Raw genomic sequence first — 17,206 nt, forward strand, 5'->3', positions numbered from 1 at the left:
TTTAGTGGTGTTTTTTTATGTGTGTATTCTAGGACCTAGATCTCCCTTATTCCGTATTTGCATATTACAGAGTTATCTACTCTTGCGGGTAGGTATTGATTGTGACGTCATGAGTTTGCAAGCGTAACGCCAATCTCTCCGAGGGTGCATTGCGGTTCCCAAAATATCACCTTGAGGTGAATGTGGGGACCACAATGAACCCTGGGAGAGATTGGCGTAACGTCATACCTTTCGGAGATAACGACGTGAATTGCGCTCACAAGATAATGACGTAACAATCGATACCTGCCCGCAAGGGAGCTAACTCTGTAATATGCAAAGACGGAATACAATTCTTACTGTATTATTATTGTCTTGTCGGAACATTTCCTTCACGAAAAATAAATATTAAAAAGATATTGTTTTAACAAACCCAGCTATATGTACACAATGTGTATATGTTATGAGCCTGTTTAGTCCATTGCACCAGCGTTCGAAATTAACGCCTGTCCGTCTGCCCATGAGCGCCAACTTTATAAAGTAGGGCAGACATTTTTTGCTATGCAACTGGTCCTTTGACCGGCAACTTTTTGGTCCAGTTCTGATAGACTACTAAAGAATTAACATTAGCATTGAAGAAAGGTTGAAGGGTTGAAAACGTTGTTATTTTGAGTTACACAACAATGTGCCGATGGTTTGAAATAAAATAAATTAAAGCTCATCTCAGCCATTCCAAATCGTAATATTTTTCTCGAGGGAGATCCCCGGACCCCCCCCCCCCCCCCCCCCCCCAAACAACAAAATCTTGCGTCTTCGGCGCTCGCAAATTCAACAAAATACATTGTAAAGCTCATCTCAGCCATTCTAAATCGTATTTTCTTTCCCGGGGGAAACCCCTGGACCCCTCAAACATCAAAATTATTCTCCTACTTTCCACATCATTTTGAATTTTCAAAAAAAGTTTAGTATTGCAAAATTTATTACTCGTCAAAGTCGGGACATGTTTTTGGGACACCCTGTAAGTACATCGAATTGTCATCCGATATAAAGCCCAAAAACAAGAAATATTCGTGAATAAGTTTTTCCATGGTTTGGGGATTCGGATTAAAGGCCCACTGGCTTTTAATTTCTAAAATGGGAATGTAAAACGAGATCGATAATTTTGTAGAGTCGCAAAAGTTATTAACTTACAGTTAATACTACATTTATCATCACCTTCTGAATAATATCATGAAAATAAATAAAATATTAATTTTCATAACGCGGGTCGTCTTATGTTTTCTGCTGTCGTCCTAAATACCGCGCGGTATACGTAGTTGACTATCATTGCGTCAGGCGGCAACAGTGAAATGACTCTTCACTGAATCTTATATTACGCAGGAAATCTAGCATATGTTTGGTGTTGTAACTTTATCGAAGGCCATCGGTATATATACCGGTACATATCGGTATATATATATATTCTGATGTTAATATAAATGTTTTTAAGAAACCTTTATATTTTGTTGCGGATATATATATATCGACTGTTAGCCGATTGACCAATGCTGACCATATTACATCAAGCAATTCTTGTTGCTTTTATATTCGTGGCTTCACAGCAATCAGGAAAACATCGAAAGGTTCTACAAAGCGAATATTTCGTGCGATACAGTACTGGCGCCTGAGAGCCATTCGTCGCTATTGCTGTGTTTGTGCTCCTGCATAACTTCGAGATTCCTCGTATCATTTGGTAATCATAACGCTTAAAAACAACAACAAACTTTGTGATGATTACAAGAACTATTTTATTTGTCAGTATATAACCATATGAATGTATGAACTGATTTTCTAAATCAATAAAAGCGATATTTTGTATCGGGAACAGTGAATGATGGAGCAATAGTTTTTTTATGGAGGTTGAACTACAGAATACTACAGCATCCAAATAACGTCCAAATTTGAATTTCTCGAAATTTCTACATTGCTAGACGTATAAGACGAGATGTTCCGAACGTTCAGAAGTGGGCGAGGTCTTCCGATTGAGCCAATGCAATACCCAATGTATGTAGATGATGGATGACGGAAGCTCTTTATGGCTGAACCACGATCATGTATGCATTTGTCCGGCGAACAATGTGTCATCAGACGTTCTCTTTACGTGAAGTTGCTGAAAAAGATAAACGTTGACAAATGAGATCATACAAAACCATTTTATTCTGTTATGGAATCAGTATGTTTGGAAACGATCGCGTTTAAAAGGCTTTTGGTAAAGTTTTTAAATGTTTTGAAAAAAATTAAGTAATGTCCAAAAGAGTAAAATTAAAGAAAATATTCCATGATATTACTGAAATGTTCACCCTTGTTATTATAGTGTGATTGGGTGAAGTGTGCTGTTCGGTGTCTTCGGTACCATGCTCTATAAAATGCTACGCTATCACAAGGAGACACACTCCGACATGATATCCAGGGACTATAAGAATTTATTCAGGAAATTGTATGTACTTACCCCTGCAAATTTCGGAAGATAAATTTCTATTAGTAGCATCACAACACTCAACACAACACCTAGGACAAAGATAATCAAAGGAAAGGTAAAACGCTTCAAATCTATTGGGGTTCCCAAAGAGGTCCCGCTGTCGGAACTATCCATCGAGTTTGTTTCTGGAAATCCGCAAGGCCCGCTCCACCATTTCCTCTTTAACTCGTCCATTTTCCCGTTCATTTTCAACTGTAGAATGGCTATGTTCAGTTGGTCACAGATGTTTGTGTTTTGTCGACAGGCGAAATTATACGTCGTCTCTCTGATAGGATTCCCAACGACCATCAAATCACAGGACTTTGAGGCCATGTACTCGGCACTTCCCGATTCCATTATAAACGCATACTTCCCATTGCGTACTCGTTCTACACCCGCTTGTGTATTTGCCACAACGTTGTTAGGATTTAGCCTAAGATAGGCTCCGATCTTCATCTCAGTTTTGCCTTTCGATTCAGTAAAGAATTTATAGGTACTACCTCCACCGAACGTGCCGTATTGATATTCTCTCTGCTCGACTAAATCCCTAAATGTTCTGAAAGGTAGCTTGCCGTTGTTGTTCTGTGCCGAGACGAATCCAACCAGCGATGCTGAATACATCGATACAAGAAGGAGTGTAAAAAGGAGAGAACAGGACACCAGGATTTGGCCGGAGAATGACGCTGGCATATTTCGCATTCCTATAAAAATAAATGCCATTTGAATGTATTGTATGCTTTATTAAAAAGGTAATGATATAGGTTGTGCCAATCTTCAAATACAAGAATAATGTGCCAGCAATAGAGATTTTCTACTAAAGTGTCATTATCAATATATGTCCTGAATGGGAACTTGTTATCAATTGATGCGAAAACCAAAAAAGTGCAACAAAAATATTTTTGACCTTTTCAAAAGAAAGTTATGTACATCTGCATACATTAAAGGACCGTTAAGATATAATGACCGGTTGTTGGCTAGGTTACAACCAAAGGCATTTTATTTGTATCTAACATTCAATTAAATATCATAGAAACACAATTTAACAAAGCATGACAATTTATTGACTCTTGCCCTATCCGGGCCTCGAACTCACGATCTACGGCACCCAATCGCCTAGCCAAACATATCTGCACCTTCTACCACTGCGCCACATTCCCGTGAGTGATCGTGAGTTCGAGGCCCGAATAGGGCACGAGTGAATAAATTGTCATGCTTTGTTAAATTGTGTTTCTTTGATATTTAACATTCAGTTAACATAGACGATATCAATGCACGTTGTTGTGCAAGTGGTTCGTTTTTGAAGTGTACCACTTAGATCCAAGAGAGAGAACCCTATGTATTTTTATTTGTTACCGATATTTTTAAATGATCGTAAAAAGCGACTTAATTTGGATCTGAATTTCACAGACAAATACTTTAATTTTTCAACCATTACAAATCTTTAAATGATGTTTAGCTCTTGATTTGTATTATCCTACTTCAGTTGATTACATCCTAGGGTCACATTTTCTGGGTCACTTTAAAGCTGTTGTCGTCTGTGTTTAGATGTAAAGAGAACATCCTTCATTGCCGGTATGATGTTAGAATTGTGCCTGCAGCCTCATTGAATGATCGGAAAAGGCGACTTAATCTGGGAACTCAATTGTAGTGGCTACTGTACCTAGTAAAACATCATAGAGAAGGTTTCTTTCTCAGGAAGGCTTTGCTGTCACTATCAACCAGTTATTTGCAAAATAATGCTCTCCTGTGGTGAACAGTGGATTTTGAATACATGGTATTATTTATTATTAAGTCGTGAAATAAAGGTTCCACATTTTGTGGCCTTTTACGATCATTAAATGGGACAGCAGGCACAATTCTAACAACACGCTTGCAATGTATGTGTTGCTTGAGATTCTCTCATAAGTAAAACTTAAAAAGCTTAAACACTTGCTTTAAACATGGAAAACCCAAACACACAGTTTACAGAAGACACCTTTCATTGAATATTACTAATTAATCGCCCTCATCCAGCTCATGTGACCCTAAGATACAATCATCTAAAGCAGAACATGTCAAATCCACATAAAGCTCTACTCTAAACGTCGCTCTAAATCTGTGAAATGGTTGAAACCACTAAATTAAGATTCCAAAGGAGACTTATCACTTTGAACGGTTTAGGCCATCCAGTGATATGCAAAATATTTTGCAGAAGATACCTTAGGGTCGGCTGCACATTGTATGTTATTTAGAATATCCGATTTTTTTCTGGGCTCATGGTAATTTTAGATATCAAAAGTCATAAAATATGCACATGGTTCTAAAGTATCCTCATATTGTATCTTGCTTAACACTGAGTGATCGTAAAATGGCCTAAAGTGATATCTTATCTTTCATTTAAAGTTATATGTGGCGTAACTGAGCGAAAAATTTGACATCTTGTTTTTTTCTTCAGTAATCTATTGACAAGAATTCCACGGAAGTGGATGTGTCGCCTGCGCAGCATCACAAAAATAGTTATTTACAGTTAATATGTTTTGTTAATAATTAGGTGAAGTTATCAAGTCCCGTAACTCTTGCAAATATTTATGAATTTTGACTAGTATCGAACCCCTCTAAGATCTCATTAATATAAAGCAATATACCAAGTTTGGTTGAAATCGGACAATAAATACTAAAGTTATCGAGCTGAAACCATGGATTTATCTGTTTTGACGATTCTAAAGTCCCGTAACTCTTGCAAATAAGAACGGATTTTGACCAATATCAAACTCCTCTGAGATCTCATTGATATAAAGCAATATACCAAGTTTGGTTGAAATCGGACAATATATACTTTAGTTATCGCCGACGCCGACATAGTGATACCTAGGTGTCGCCCTTGCGTTGCAAGCGACACAAAAACCATAGGTTTGATTAATTAAGCTTTGAAAAGAATTGAAACAGACAAACAAACATGTATGATGTTTAATGAACAATAGTTAGCACACAGAATTTATGCACGACAAATAAATTGTGACTTATGCATTTTTAAAATCAAACAGACCTGGAGACCACTTTAAAATTACATTGTACTAATAACACTGTAAAAATGTGGCATGAAATTGTACACCAAAAAATGGCTTCACGATTTTACTGTATGTACTCATTTCACTCCAATGTAGATGAACATATAATGATTTTTAGCAGTACTGCCAAAAGTCATTTTTAGCATTTATTCGTCCTTGCAAAATTAAAGTATTGGAATTCTCAAAATGTTGGTAACTTTTGGAGGTGAATAACATATTAAAAGCGCTCCTTAATTCGTGAGTATGAAAATTACGGCACATATAACTTTAATATGCATTATGAAACTTGTTAGGAAATGCTCTTAAAGCTGACAATGCAAGTTAAAATTATTAAAATGATTTTTTTTAAAGTAAGTATAGTGTTCAAGAATCGTTTATGAGATATTCCCCGGTTGAGGACAGCCATTTTTGTTTTACATTCCGACGACTCACCGACCCCTATATAAAGCGCGTGAATCGACACACGTGCGCTCATTCATGTACCTATACACCTAGCAGTCCACAGTATATATCACCTACAAATAGCTAAACAAACCCTCACCTGTAAAACTATATGGGACTTTTTTAGCAAGAAAACATGTCAACTCCTCTAAGTTGTCATTTAGAAGTTTCTCAAAATAAAATTTCAACGCAAGTGAATAGAAATCCAAACAATAATCCGTCCACATATCTCCACGTATGTCATCGTACTTGTTGCACTCAACTGACCATATACACCTGACTACGTACCTGACATGAAAGAGCGACAACTATCAAGGACACACACGTGTCGATGTACATGTACGTGTAAAACTTAGTGTATATTGAAGTGTTTTATTAGTTCGTATTGGACATATTTTGAGATATAGCTGACAACACATTCACCTATTACTTCAATGAAATATTGCCAGGTGAGTGCAATGTTGATTTTCAATTTGACATTGTTATTTGCAATATCGGGGCATGTGTATCTGAGAAATGTTTAGAATAACACACTTGTGTCAAGTGTCCCGTGCTTTATATAGGGGGTTGGTCAGTGAAGGTTACTAAGCAGAGCAAAAGAAAAATGGCTGCCACATCCTTAGATACCACACTGTCATAACTAGGGGATGTCTCAGAAACAATTTTTGAAAAAAAATATTTCGTTAAAGTTGCTTCACCGCCGACAGAGCATAAATGACATTCATCATTTGAACAATAATTGGTGTTTAATCGTGTATATATATGTCTAATTAACAAAAAAATCAAATAAAAAAGATTATTTTTCCTTTGATGCATGTACAATCAGTACTTCACTCCATACAGGATATAGTGCCATGGAGTTTTTTAGGGATGCAATTAATTATTTTTCATATCTTGAAGTAAAATTAGAAGCTAAAACTTCTCAATGTTGGTAATGGCGTAAAGTAAGTAACTTTTGTAACTGAAGAAAAATACTAAATCGTCTGCTACTGTTTTTGATAGTGAAAAAATACTATTTGTCAGCGGTGGAGCATCTTTAATAATTTTTTTAATTTCAAATGCATGTTTTTAACTTGCATTGTCAGATTTAAGATAGAATTAGTTTTTGAATTCGAAGCGTACTCGCATTAGTCGGTGTGTATCAGTGCAACTACCAAATTTGGCAACAGGAATGAAGGGTAAATGAACAAGACTAAGTACTAACCTTGAAGCGAAGCAATTCCGCACGTGACACACATTGCCCACGTGACTCCGCCCTCAGACAGCTTTTCTTGTATAGGACTATATCTGTACAAAATAAAAATCCTCCAAGAGTTACAATCACTGACTTTATATCCAATTCCACGGTAGGGAATGTACATCACAAACATTACTAAGAGAACAACGTAATGGCTGCCGTGAGGACCGCCTTGCGGTAAGTTTTCCTCGGTTTGTATCTTTATCAGTCAACTTATTAAATATCAATGCCGTCTAAAGCACTTTAAATGTATTCAAGATTCATCGGCTGTTAATGGCATTCATACAGAAAGTGCCGTTTTTTTCCAAACAGATCGCAGATCAAACGTGGTTATCGTTAGGACTTTTATGTGGACATGCAGCAAATTACCCCTAAATCCCCTTTCCTAGCATATTTCGATATTCTAAATTGATTGTTTTACAAGCCATACCAAACTCGTTTAGAACAGAGTTTGCTAAATGTCGAGCAGGAACAACTCAACTTGTATAAATGACTTTAGAGAAGGGGATATCGTTAGGACACACACAAAACAGTGTTGACGTCAGGACATGTTTCATGAGTGAATATTCTTTTTTGTAGGATCTTTTCAAAATGTTTTATTTGTGCTCCATATGTCCAATTAATGTATAAATATCGTTATCATACAATACTTCTTTATAACATCCCTTCATAGAAAACACTTTAACGAGTTCTCTGTTACAGCAAACATGGAGATGGAATTTGCTGAGAAAGTCCAAATTTGGAACCGTTCTGAAAACAAGAATCAGAAAAAAGAATACCATTGGAGGGCGCAAGGGTAAATGACTGCCATTGACGAAGTTACTGAAAAAATAAAATTCACTCATATTTACAATACATATATAATAAATATGTGTAAGAAAGGTCTGAACACGTTAGCGAAATAGAATTCCGTGTTGATATCTTTATTTTTACTATATGATATTATATTCATGTATTTTTACAGTATTCTATACTTGTTTCATCCATAACATAAAGTTATAGCCCACTAATTAGCAACAAAAAGGTTTGTATTTTACTAAAATAAAAGTGTTTTGTGGCAAAATATCACTCTGGCTTTCTTAATTATGGAAACGACTCTTATACAAGGAATCATCAAATTTTAAAGACACGTAAATCCAACATTTGTAACTTATATAGATACTGAAGTCTATCATCATTGTTACAAACTCAGAATTGGCACATTGAACATGTGAATATACGGTACATACATAAACTTACATATCAATCGTAAAAGCAAAGAAATGTATGTTACAAACTCTAAAATATATGTCAACATCATATGTTTTTGTAATGCTTACATAGAAAAAGAAATGCTGGTTATTTTACGAGATCGTGAACCACCAGAGAACAAACAACAGATTATATAGATTCTTGATACTCACATATATTTCTGTCAAATTAATTATCTTTTCTGTCTTCTCGTCTTTTCTGTGCTCGTAATTTTATCACAATTAAAAAAAAAATAAAAAAAAATATGAACAACAAGAAGGTCCAAGGTGGACCTATATGCAATATGATCCCTTAAATTCTTTCTGGGAAATAACATAACTATCAAAGCCGCATATGCGCATGGAACGAAAGGGTACTACGATCCCTTTTAGTACTTTCTGGAATACCAGTAGCAAACTCAAATTGACAAAATTCAACATGGCTGTCCGGCGGGCATGTATGTGTTATTTTTGTTTTTTGTTTTTGTTTTTTATCACAACACTCCGGAATGACATACGACACATAAAGGTACCAAGAGAACCTACATACACTATACTCATTCTCTATATATCTCTCAATCTATGCATTATACCACATTTATTGTTCCATTATAATATTCACCGTATATTGATTAAGTTATAAAAACATCCTTCCTATGCTGACGGCGTTGGAGAAATGTATTTTTAAAGAAAGCAACCTTGGAGTGACAAGGAGAAAAAAACTAAAGAATAGAATGATGGACAATCGATAAAGTAGCAGGATAAAGAATGTGTGATGTGTAACCACTGTCTTCGCCATCGGAAGTGATTTCTGTCTTAGAACAATATTTATTAAATCTTTCGGAGTGAAATATAAGGTTTTACGGTGAACATAAAAGCAATATACTTTACTCCAGTGATATTTTCACACGCTTTTAACCAATCGGAATGCAGCATTGACAGTGAAAATATCATTTTGATTTTTACATTATTAGTTTCAGCGCGAAAATGACATCATATTGTTGTGTAGAAATATGACGTTATGCTCACAAAAATGCGAAGAAATAATCGCAAGGGCAAGTTACTCTGTACCATACAATGGCGGAATGGAATAACCTTCGGCGGAAGTAGTAGTGTCAGTGATAGTCTAATGTAAATGGAAACGAGAAATCGATAATTACTAAATAGAATATTCCTTCTTGATGAATCGAGTGAGGTAGAAACTTTGATATTTTCACGAGTGCTTCTCCCTATATGAATCGCGAGTGAAATACTAAAATTTGGTGAAAAATGATCACTCCCTCTCTCTTTACCTTATTCCTCTCTCTGTTTTTCTCTATTTTATTATAAATTGACAATAAATTATTCATTTTGTCTCCCTTTCCATGTCTCAACATTTATATATGAAAATATCTTTACTGCTATATTATATTGTACATGCATACTTATGTAAATAATTATTTGTGAGGAAAAGGCTCTCTAAGTTGTGGAAACTTGTACCTAATACTTATTTTTAAATTTTGACAATAAAAAGAGGTTTAACATAAATTCATTCTGATGCTATGCTATGACATGTCTTTTGATTTAAACCATGAATTACATGAGCCATGTTTCTGCTCGTGCCTTTTCTTATAACGTGCCCGAGAATTTGGTTGGAATACGACTTTTTTCACATTTAAAAGTGACATTTCCTGGTTCCATTTTAAGGAATCTGCATACATACTATTCAGTCTGGTTCTGTAAGCTAATTCCATGATGGACCATCAGTTATGGGTTTTTTTCCAAAGTTCATTAAGCACTGCCTACATCTTTTACGCATCCTGATTACACAATTATATTATTTAAGTAAGCTATGTTCTATCGATAGCCGCACAATTCTTTGTCCTAATGATATCCCCCTTGTTGAAGTTCTACAAGTTGTTCCTGCATGGCATTTAGCAAGCTCTGTTCAAACGAGATTGGTATGGCTTACAATCAATTTATAATATCGAAATATGCTAGAAGAGTGAATTTAGGTGTAATTTGTTGTATTTCAACGTAGAAGTCCTAACGATAGCCATGTTTATCTGCGAGCGAACGATGAATGTCCTTGGATGTTTGAAATAATGACACATTCTGTAAGAAATCCACTAACAGCCGATGAATCTTGAATACATTCAAAGTACTTTAGACGGCATTGATATTTAATAAGTTGACTGATAAAGATACAAACCGAGGAAAACTTACCACGAGGCGGGTCTCACGGCAGCCATTACGTTGTTCTCTTAGTGATGTTTATGACGTACATTCCGTGAATTCTAAACTATCTCATAGTAAAACCTGAGACAGTTCAGGAACAAAAATATGGATGTGATGTATGATATACATGTAAAGAATTAAAAACGGTACTCTATGGTTGAATGTGTGGTAATTTTAAAGGAGGTCTTTGCAGACCTTTGATGGGCCATTTTTATCTCATCATGAACAGCCTCCAGTTATGCTATGACATATCCCAGGGGTGAATATACAACAGAAGTGATGGTAACCCATGGATTATAAAGGATGCCATTTTAGGTTATATTTAAGAAATATACATTTTCTTTTTTATAAGAAAATTACATAGATTATTCTTTAGGACACACACCTCCCGATGATGTAGAGAACAATACAGACAACCGCAAATCCTGCGATCACCGATATCCACACTCCGGCGGAAAGTGGCTTGAAAAACAACGCAGCATCGTCGTTCATGAGTTTTGATAGAATGTCCATGGACGGTTTCTTTACAAGAATTTTTAACGAATTTTCTTGAAAAGGATGTGAAAAGTGGACGGCACGTTGTCTTTCTACAGTTAGTGTTAATGCTGCAGCAGCTATGTCGCTTGTCTGAAACAAAAGCAATCACATGGTATTATCATTTAACACAGTATGCATATAAGGACACCAACACACAAACACTTGTATACACACTCACCCGCAACACTCAGATATCAAGGTGTACGTTTTGTGACATAATGTACATATAAAACATGACAAAGTATGCCAAGGTGTTACCCGCATAACATATGCATATATGCATAATCATTTATTAATATTTGGTTGTGTATCATGTCTTATAGCAATAGTTTTTATTTATTAAATATAATATCTAAGGGTAAAAAAACGAAAGTCAAGGCCTCGTAAATTACACGAGTGTGCGACAAATAATCATGTAGGCTAGTGGTAGAATATCACATACACTATTTTAAAAACTAATAACTGTATGATGGCATCCACTCACAATTACCCTTCCGTAGATGATGCAATTGTATAATGTGACACAGCAAAAGAACTCCGGAGCAGGAAGTTAGTTGTGATCGAAGTTCCTGGTCATGAAATCTGTTTTAATTCAGATGATACCGTGCATTCTTATGGTAAGGGAGACAGCTCAATCGACATGTGACACATATTTCCTAGACTTCCAGATTAAATGATTGCGACTAAAAAAACTACATTATGCTGAACAGGGTAAACTCGAAACTACATTTACAAAGTAGTAACTAGCGGCCAATTTTTAAACTTGCTATAAGAAACAAGAAATGAAGTACTTCCGATCGAATGTAAGACATTATATACACGAAAGATTGCAGATTAAGTTACTGGCCTGCACTTAATGTAAAAACTTAGAGCGTACATTTGAAGTGAGTTCTCCGATCATTCCGATCCAGTCTCCTGCGGGGTTTTTCGTGCCAAACTTGTAGTCAGCAACATGATTTACAACAAAGGTCGCGTTGGAGATGGCCGACATCTCATCCAGTAAATCCGGAATAAAACCTTTCATTGGAGAAATACCAACCAAATAAGGTTCATGCTGCAAAAAAAAGATAGATTGTAATTCATTATGACACAATGGCTTGATTTCGGCCATGTCAGTCCATCGTATAATGCCACAGAGCAATATGTGCAGTGTTAGTTACTTTGACACATTATCAGCGTATTTTTGTCGTTCTGCGAACTGCCGTTTCTCGCAATGTCGAACCTGGCACTATCGCATCACTGATCTCAGCCCGCCAATGTGTCAACACAATATTTCCGAAATCAGCCACATTGGTTTTACATGTAACTCCCCGGGTCATTTAAACTTGCCAAATTAAAGATGCTCAACCGCTGACAAATGGTATTTTTTCACTATCAAAAACGGAAGGAGACGATTTAGTATTTTTCTTCAGTTACAGAAGTTACATTACACTATTACCACCTTTGAAACGTTTGAGCTTCTAATTTTACTTCAAGTTAAAATTATGGAAAATAATTAATTGCATCCCGAAAATATTCCGTGGCACTATATCCTATATTGAATGAAGTACTGATTACGCATGTACCAAATGCAAAATAAATTATTTCATATTATTTTTTGTGTTAATTAGACATATTTATACACGATTAAACACCAATTATTGTTCAAATGATGGATATCATTTATGCTCTGTCGGCGGTGGAGCATCTTTAACGAACAAAGGGAAATCCAGATTGTTTTTGGAAAACATATACATGCAAATATGAAATTTGATTGCACAAAAGAAATGTACTAGTTTGTCACGTGACTCGATAGTGATTGGCATACAATGTTGACAATATTTGTTTCATTGTTATGACAAGACAAATTGTCATTTTTTAGAAACATTTTTTAATAGTATAAATAAATGAAATATCTCAAAAACCTATAGAATATCTTAATACGATGTATTCTTTCATACCTACACGTGTAATACTGGCTGGTCCAGGGCAATACACTCATGTCACCTGAGGCTGCATTGCATGACTACCCATGCAGTAAAGCCTTGTGACGTCACGGCGTTAACAAAATCTCTATTTCCACATTTTTTTCCACAAATATGACTGGTTTTACTTAAAAAAAAGATGCAAACAACGGAATTTCTGTTGAAAGTATCACGTGATTTTTCATATATTGAAAATTATCTTCCGGTTGTGGATTTCTTTGAATTTATTTCAAAATGGCGGGAAATTATAGTTGAAAAATTGCAATAAAACGTCGAGGTATGAAAGAAAAATACTCTTTCATAAGTGGATATGAAGGATAGGGATATTCTACCCGAGGAATCACAAAATGTTGCAAAACCCTCGGCAAGCCTCGGGTTTCACTACATTTTGTGACCCTCGGGTAGAATATCCCTATCCTTCATATCCACATATGAAAGAATTTATATTATATTACCCTCGGATAGACGAAACATGGAATAAACCCCGTGGTCATCATCACTATCATTTAGGTAGTGTGTTCCAGTTGAGCGTTTTTATCCCCGAAACTGTTCCGTGTCATTTTGTGTTTCACATGCTTTTGTGTCTTTTGCTTCCCTGATCGACAATTCTTGGCAATGAGTCCTTTCTTTCCACAAGAAAAACATTCCGCATCCTTGAATTTGCATTTAGCCCTTGGGTGTTTACCCCCACACCCTGAGCACTCATACTTATCATCATTGCTTTTGATAACTTTAGCACCATGTTCATGCTTGCATTTAGACCTGTTTCTAATCTTATGTAATTGGGTGGTCGCTGATTTGGTTTGCCGTAGATCTGCCACATTCTTGCTAGCCATTTCCGTTACCTTGGCTGTGTCCAGTGCCATTTTGAACGTCAATTGGCCCATCGATAACAGACGCCTCTGAATCCTGTCATCGTTTACACCACATACCAATCGATCTCTGAGCATACTTTCAAGAGTGTCCCCAAAATTACAGTCTTCTGTTAAGCGACGTAATTCTGCTACATAGTTAGCAACTGATTCGCCATTTTGTCGGAATCTATTATGGAATTTGTACCTTTGTACGATTTCTGAAGGTTTCGGATGTTGATGGTTTTATACGAGAGTTTTCAGTTCATCAAATGTTTTATCGCCCGGTTTAGCCGGGGCTACCAAACTTCTTTTCAGTTTATACGTTTTGCCGCCATAACGATAACAAAGCTGACCTTTGTTTTTCCTGCATCGGTAATCTAGTTGGCTGCGAAGTAATGTTCCAACCGTTCAACGTATTGGCTCCAAACTTCCGTTTCACTTTTAAACTCGTCCGGCGATTTTCCTAAAAGTAGCCATCCTTTGTGTTCTGGGTACCTAATCCACTTGCTCGTCGCCAATTGTAATAAACGATGGTTGCCTCTGTGGGTTCATGTGTTGTTTATTTTAAACATAGTACCGTACAGCAGCCCACCAATATGGCTGGGGCGGAACACATGTCTAATGTACAACTCAATGACACTATCGGTGCGTTCGTTTTACAATACTTATTACATATAGCATATCTTATAAATACAGGAGATAGTTTGTATATACATGTAAATGTTGCATGTCCTAATAATAGATTATAATAAAGCTGAATTTCTGATCGCTTTCGTAGCTGTTTCAGCTTATCCGCTAATAAAGTACAACTTAGTCTTGCATAAAAAAAACCCAAAAAACAATCCGGATTGTTGCAATATCAGGAACGGTTTTTAAAATGAGCTAATAAGTCAACAGAATCCGGTAAACCGAAATCCGGACGGTTTGAGCTGAAGCAAAGGTGTTCGAATTTTAAATAAGGAAAACTTACCAATATGGTAGTGACTCTGTATACCGGGCCATCACACATGACCTGTAAGCAAGATATAAAACATTTGATAAATGAAAATATGCCAAATGTATTATCATCGAACTGCTGATACTCGCTACACTAAATATATTTCAAACAACGTTTTATTGATCATTATGCCGAAAATTATCAGAGACCCTCGTCTTTCATATTGTGATCTTGTAATTGCACGTGTATTACGTTTGTTGTTACAATTAGCTGTATATGCTAATACAATATGTATAGCGTAACTACCACGAACGCATAATTACATATCTAAATTGTTCATCACTAGACACTTGTCTATTGGTAGTAGTATATAACTTTCCATCGACACATCCTTTTTACAGATTAACGTAACGGGCATTTAGAGGTTCCCTCTAAATAAGCTCTGAAGGGGCGAATTCAGGATTCAGGATTTGTGCGGGGGTAGGAGATGCATGATACCAAACACTCAAAAGAGCGATATTGGGGCAGCCAAGTGGGTCCTCAAAAGCTCTTGCATAAACTTATACATGTATGTATTGTCTCTAAAGGCAATTTCAGTGATTCATTTCTCTCCAATCACTATGGTTAAGGATTACCTACATATATGCTTTACACATGATTGTCATCCATCCGTACATACCTGTGAAACGAGAGTAGTGATGGACACCATTACCACAAACCACGTGTTTTCACCTGTTGCCATGGTAATATTATAGCAGAATAAATTCCGTCCAACTGTACGGCTGTATTCTCTAAATTTAGGTCCAGGACAATACCGCGTCCGTATTTCACAAGCCAATGCTGGTACCCGGAACGCAGTCTTTACCCGAATACACGTGTATCCGTCGACTCGAAACTTACACACACACCTCTTTAGGAATCACGTGATTTGGTTTGTCATATGACCCTCCGTAATCAAATTAGATTTAATTGAAAGTTCGGGTCATTCATTAATTACAGTAATTTTCTTATGAGGATCTTATCAGCATGTCGAGGGAGGTATCGCATTACGTATAATGAAGACTGTGCAGTAAAATACAGCTATACATGTACGTAATGATTCCATATGCATAGTGGTACTACAACTCAATTTAAACATACATTTTCCCTAAGGATCATTTAATTGGTAGAATAAAATGAGTAAGAAAGAAAAAAATGACACACCAAAGGAGTAGGTGCAATAAGGGCCATTTTTGGCCTCAACACAAATTCCTTTTATTTTCTTGACATATTTTAACCAATATATGAGATTTATGTAAAAGACTAATGCCGACACAACAAAATTTCCGGATTGTTAAAATTGTTAAAACTAATGTAAATGCAACCAAAACACTTTTAAAAACTACACTAATATACAGTAACATATGTATTGTTTTTGTATTATACTAAACGTTACTAACATCCGAAAAATGAACATAAAATAACCGTTTTAATTATGTCGTGCTTCCGGACTTGAAGTCGTTTTTCAAATTAGAAAATCACCGCAACAATATCGTCAAATTTGAATTTATAATTAACAATTAAAATGTAATTTTAATATATTTTATACATGCTGAAGGGGTTACATTTGTTAGTGTAGTCCCTAGGCTATGTACATGTACTTTACATTGTACAGTTTGTAAACAAAAGTAGGACGCAATGTTAAGGAGGTAATAGGTCACGCGCACTAATTTGCCTAGGTATATAACCTAATTTTCACCCTCTGCGTTCACCAATATGGACACTGGTCAAGGTCAGTTTGTTGCATGATTTTATTTGAACCCGCCTTCCTCCCCTGCTTCCTCCTATTGTTTTGTTCAAATTCATTGTTTAGGTGGGAGGTTTTTATTATCCGCACCTAGGACCTAAGAATGCTAGATACAATTTTATGTTATTGAAATGTTTGCATTTCAACATAATTTTAAACTGTCGTTTTGTAATAAACGGCCAATTTCAATTCAAACTTTATTTGTAGGATTGTTTTTCCAACTATCCAAAACAAGGGCATGTGATCTTGTATTTTTCTTCAGCTACAAAAGTTACTTACTTTACACCATTACCTCCATGGAAAAGTTTGAAGTTAAAAATATGAAATATAATTAATTGCATCCCGAAAAAATTCCTTGGCACTATATCCTATATGGAATGAAGTACTGATTGCGCATATACCTTAGGCGAAATAAATCATTTCATATTATTTTTTTTTGTATTAATTAGGCATATATATACACGATTAAACATCAATTATT

The 17,206-nt window shown here is 35.8% G+C and overlaps 1 protein-coding gene across 1 annotated transcript; it reads right to left on the bottom strand.

Annotated features, from left to right (window-relative positions):
* Positions 1-1,941: 1,941 nt before the first annotated feature.
* LOC138307767 (probable glutamate receptor) lies at positions 1,942-15,849 on the bottom strand. Its single transcript, XM_069248639.1, has 7 exons — positions 15,619-15,849; positions 14,973-15,014; positions 12,062-12,238; positions 11,033-11,274; positions 7,169-7,251; positions 2,468-3,177; positions 1,942-2,128 (listed from the first exon to the last, which is right to left on the bottom strand). The coding sequence occupies exons 1-7, from the start codon at positions 15,679-15,681 to the stop codon at positions 2,069-2,071; spliced, it is 1,377 nt and encodes a 458-aa protein (XP_069104740.1). The 5' UTR covers positions 15,682-15,849; the 3' UTR covers positions 1,942-2,068.
* Positions 15,850-17,206: the final 1,357 nt, after the last annotated feature.

Source organism: Argopecten irradians, chromosome 14 (genome assembly GCF_041381155.1).
Source record: "Argopecten irradians isolate NY chromosome 14, Ai_NY, whole genome shotgun sequence".
Classification (NCBI taxonomy): Eukaryota; Metazoa; Mollusca; class Bivalvia; order Pectinida; family Pectinidae; genus Argopecten; species Argopecten irradians.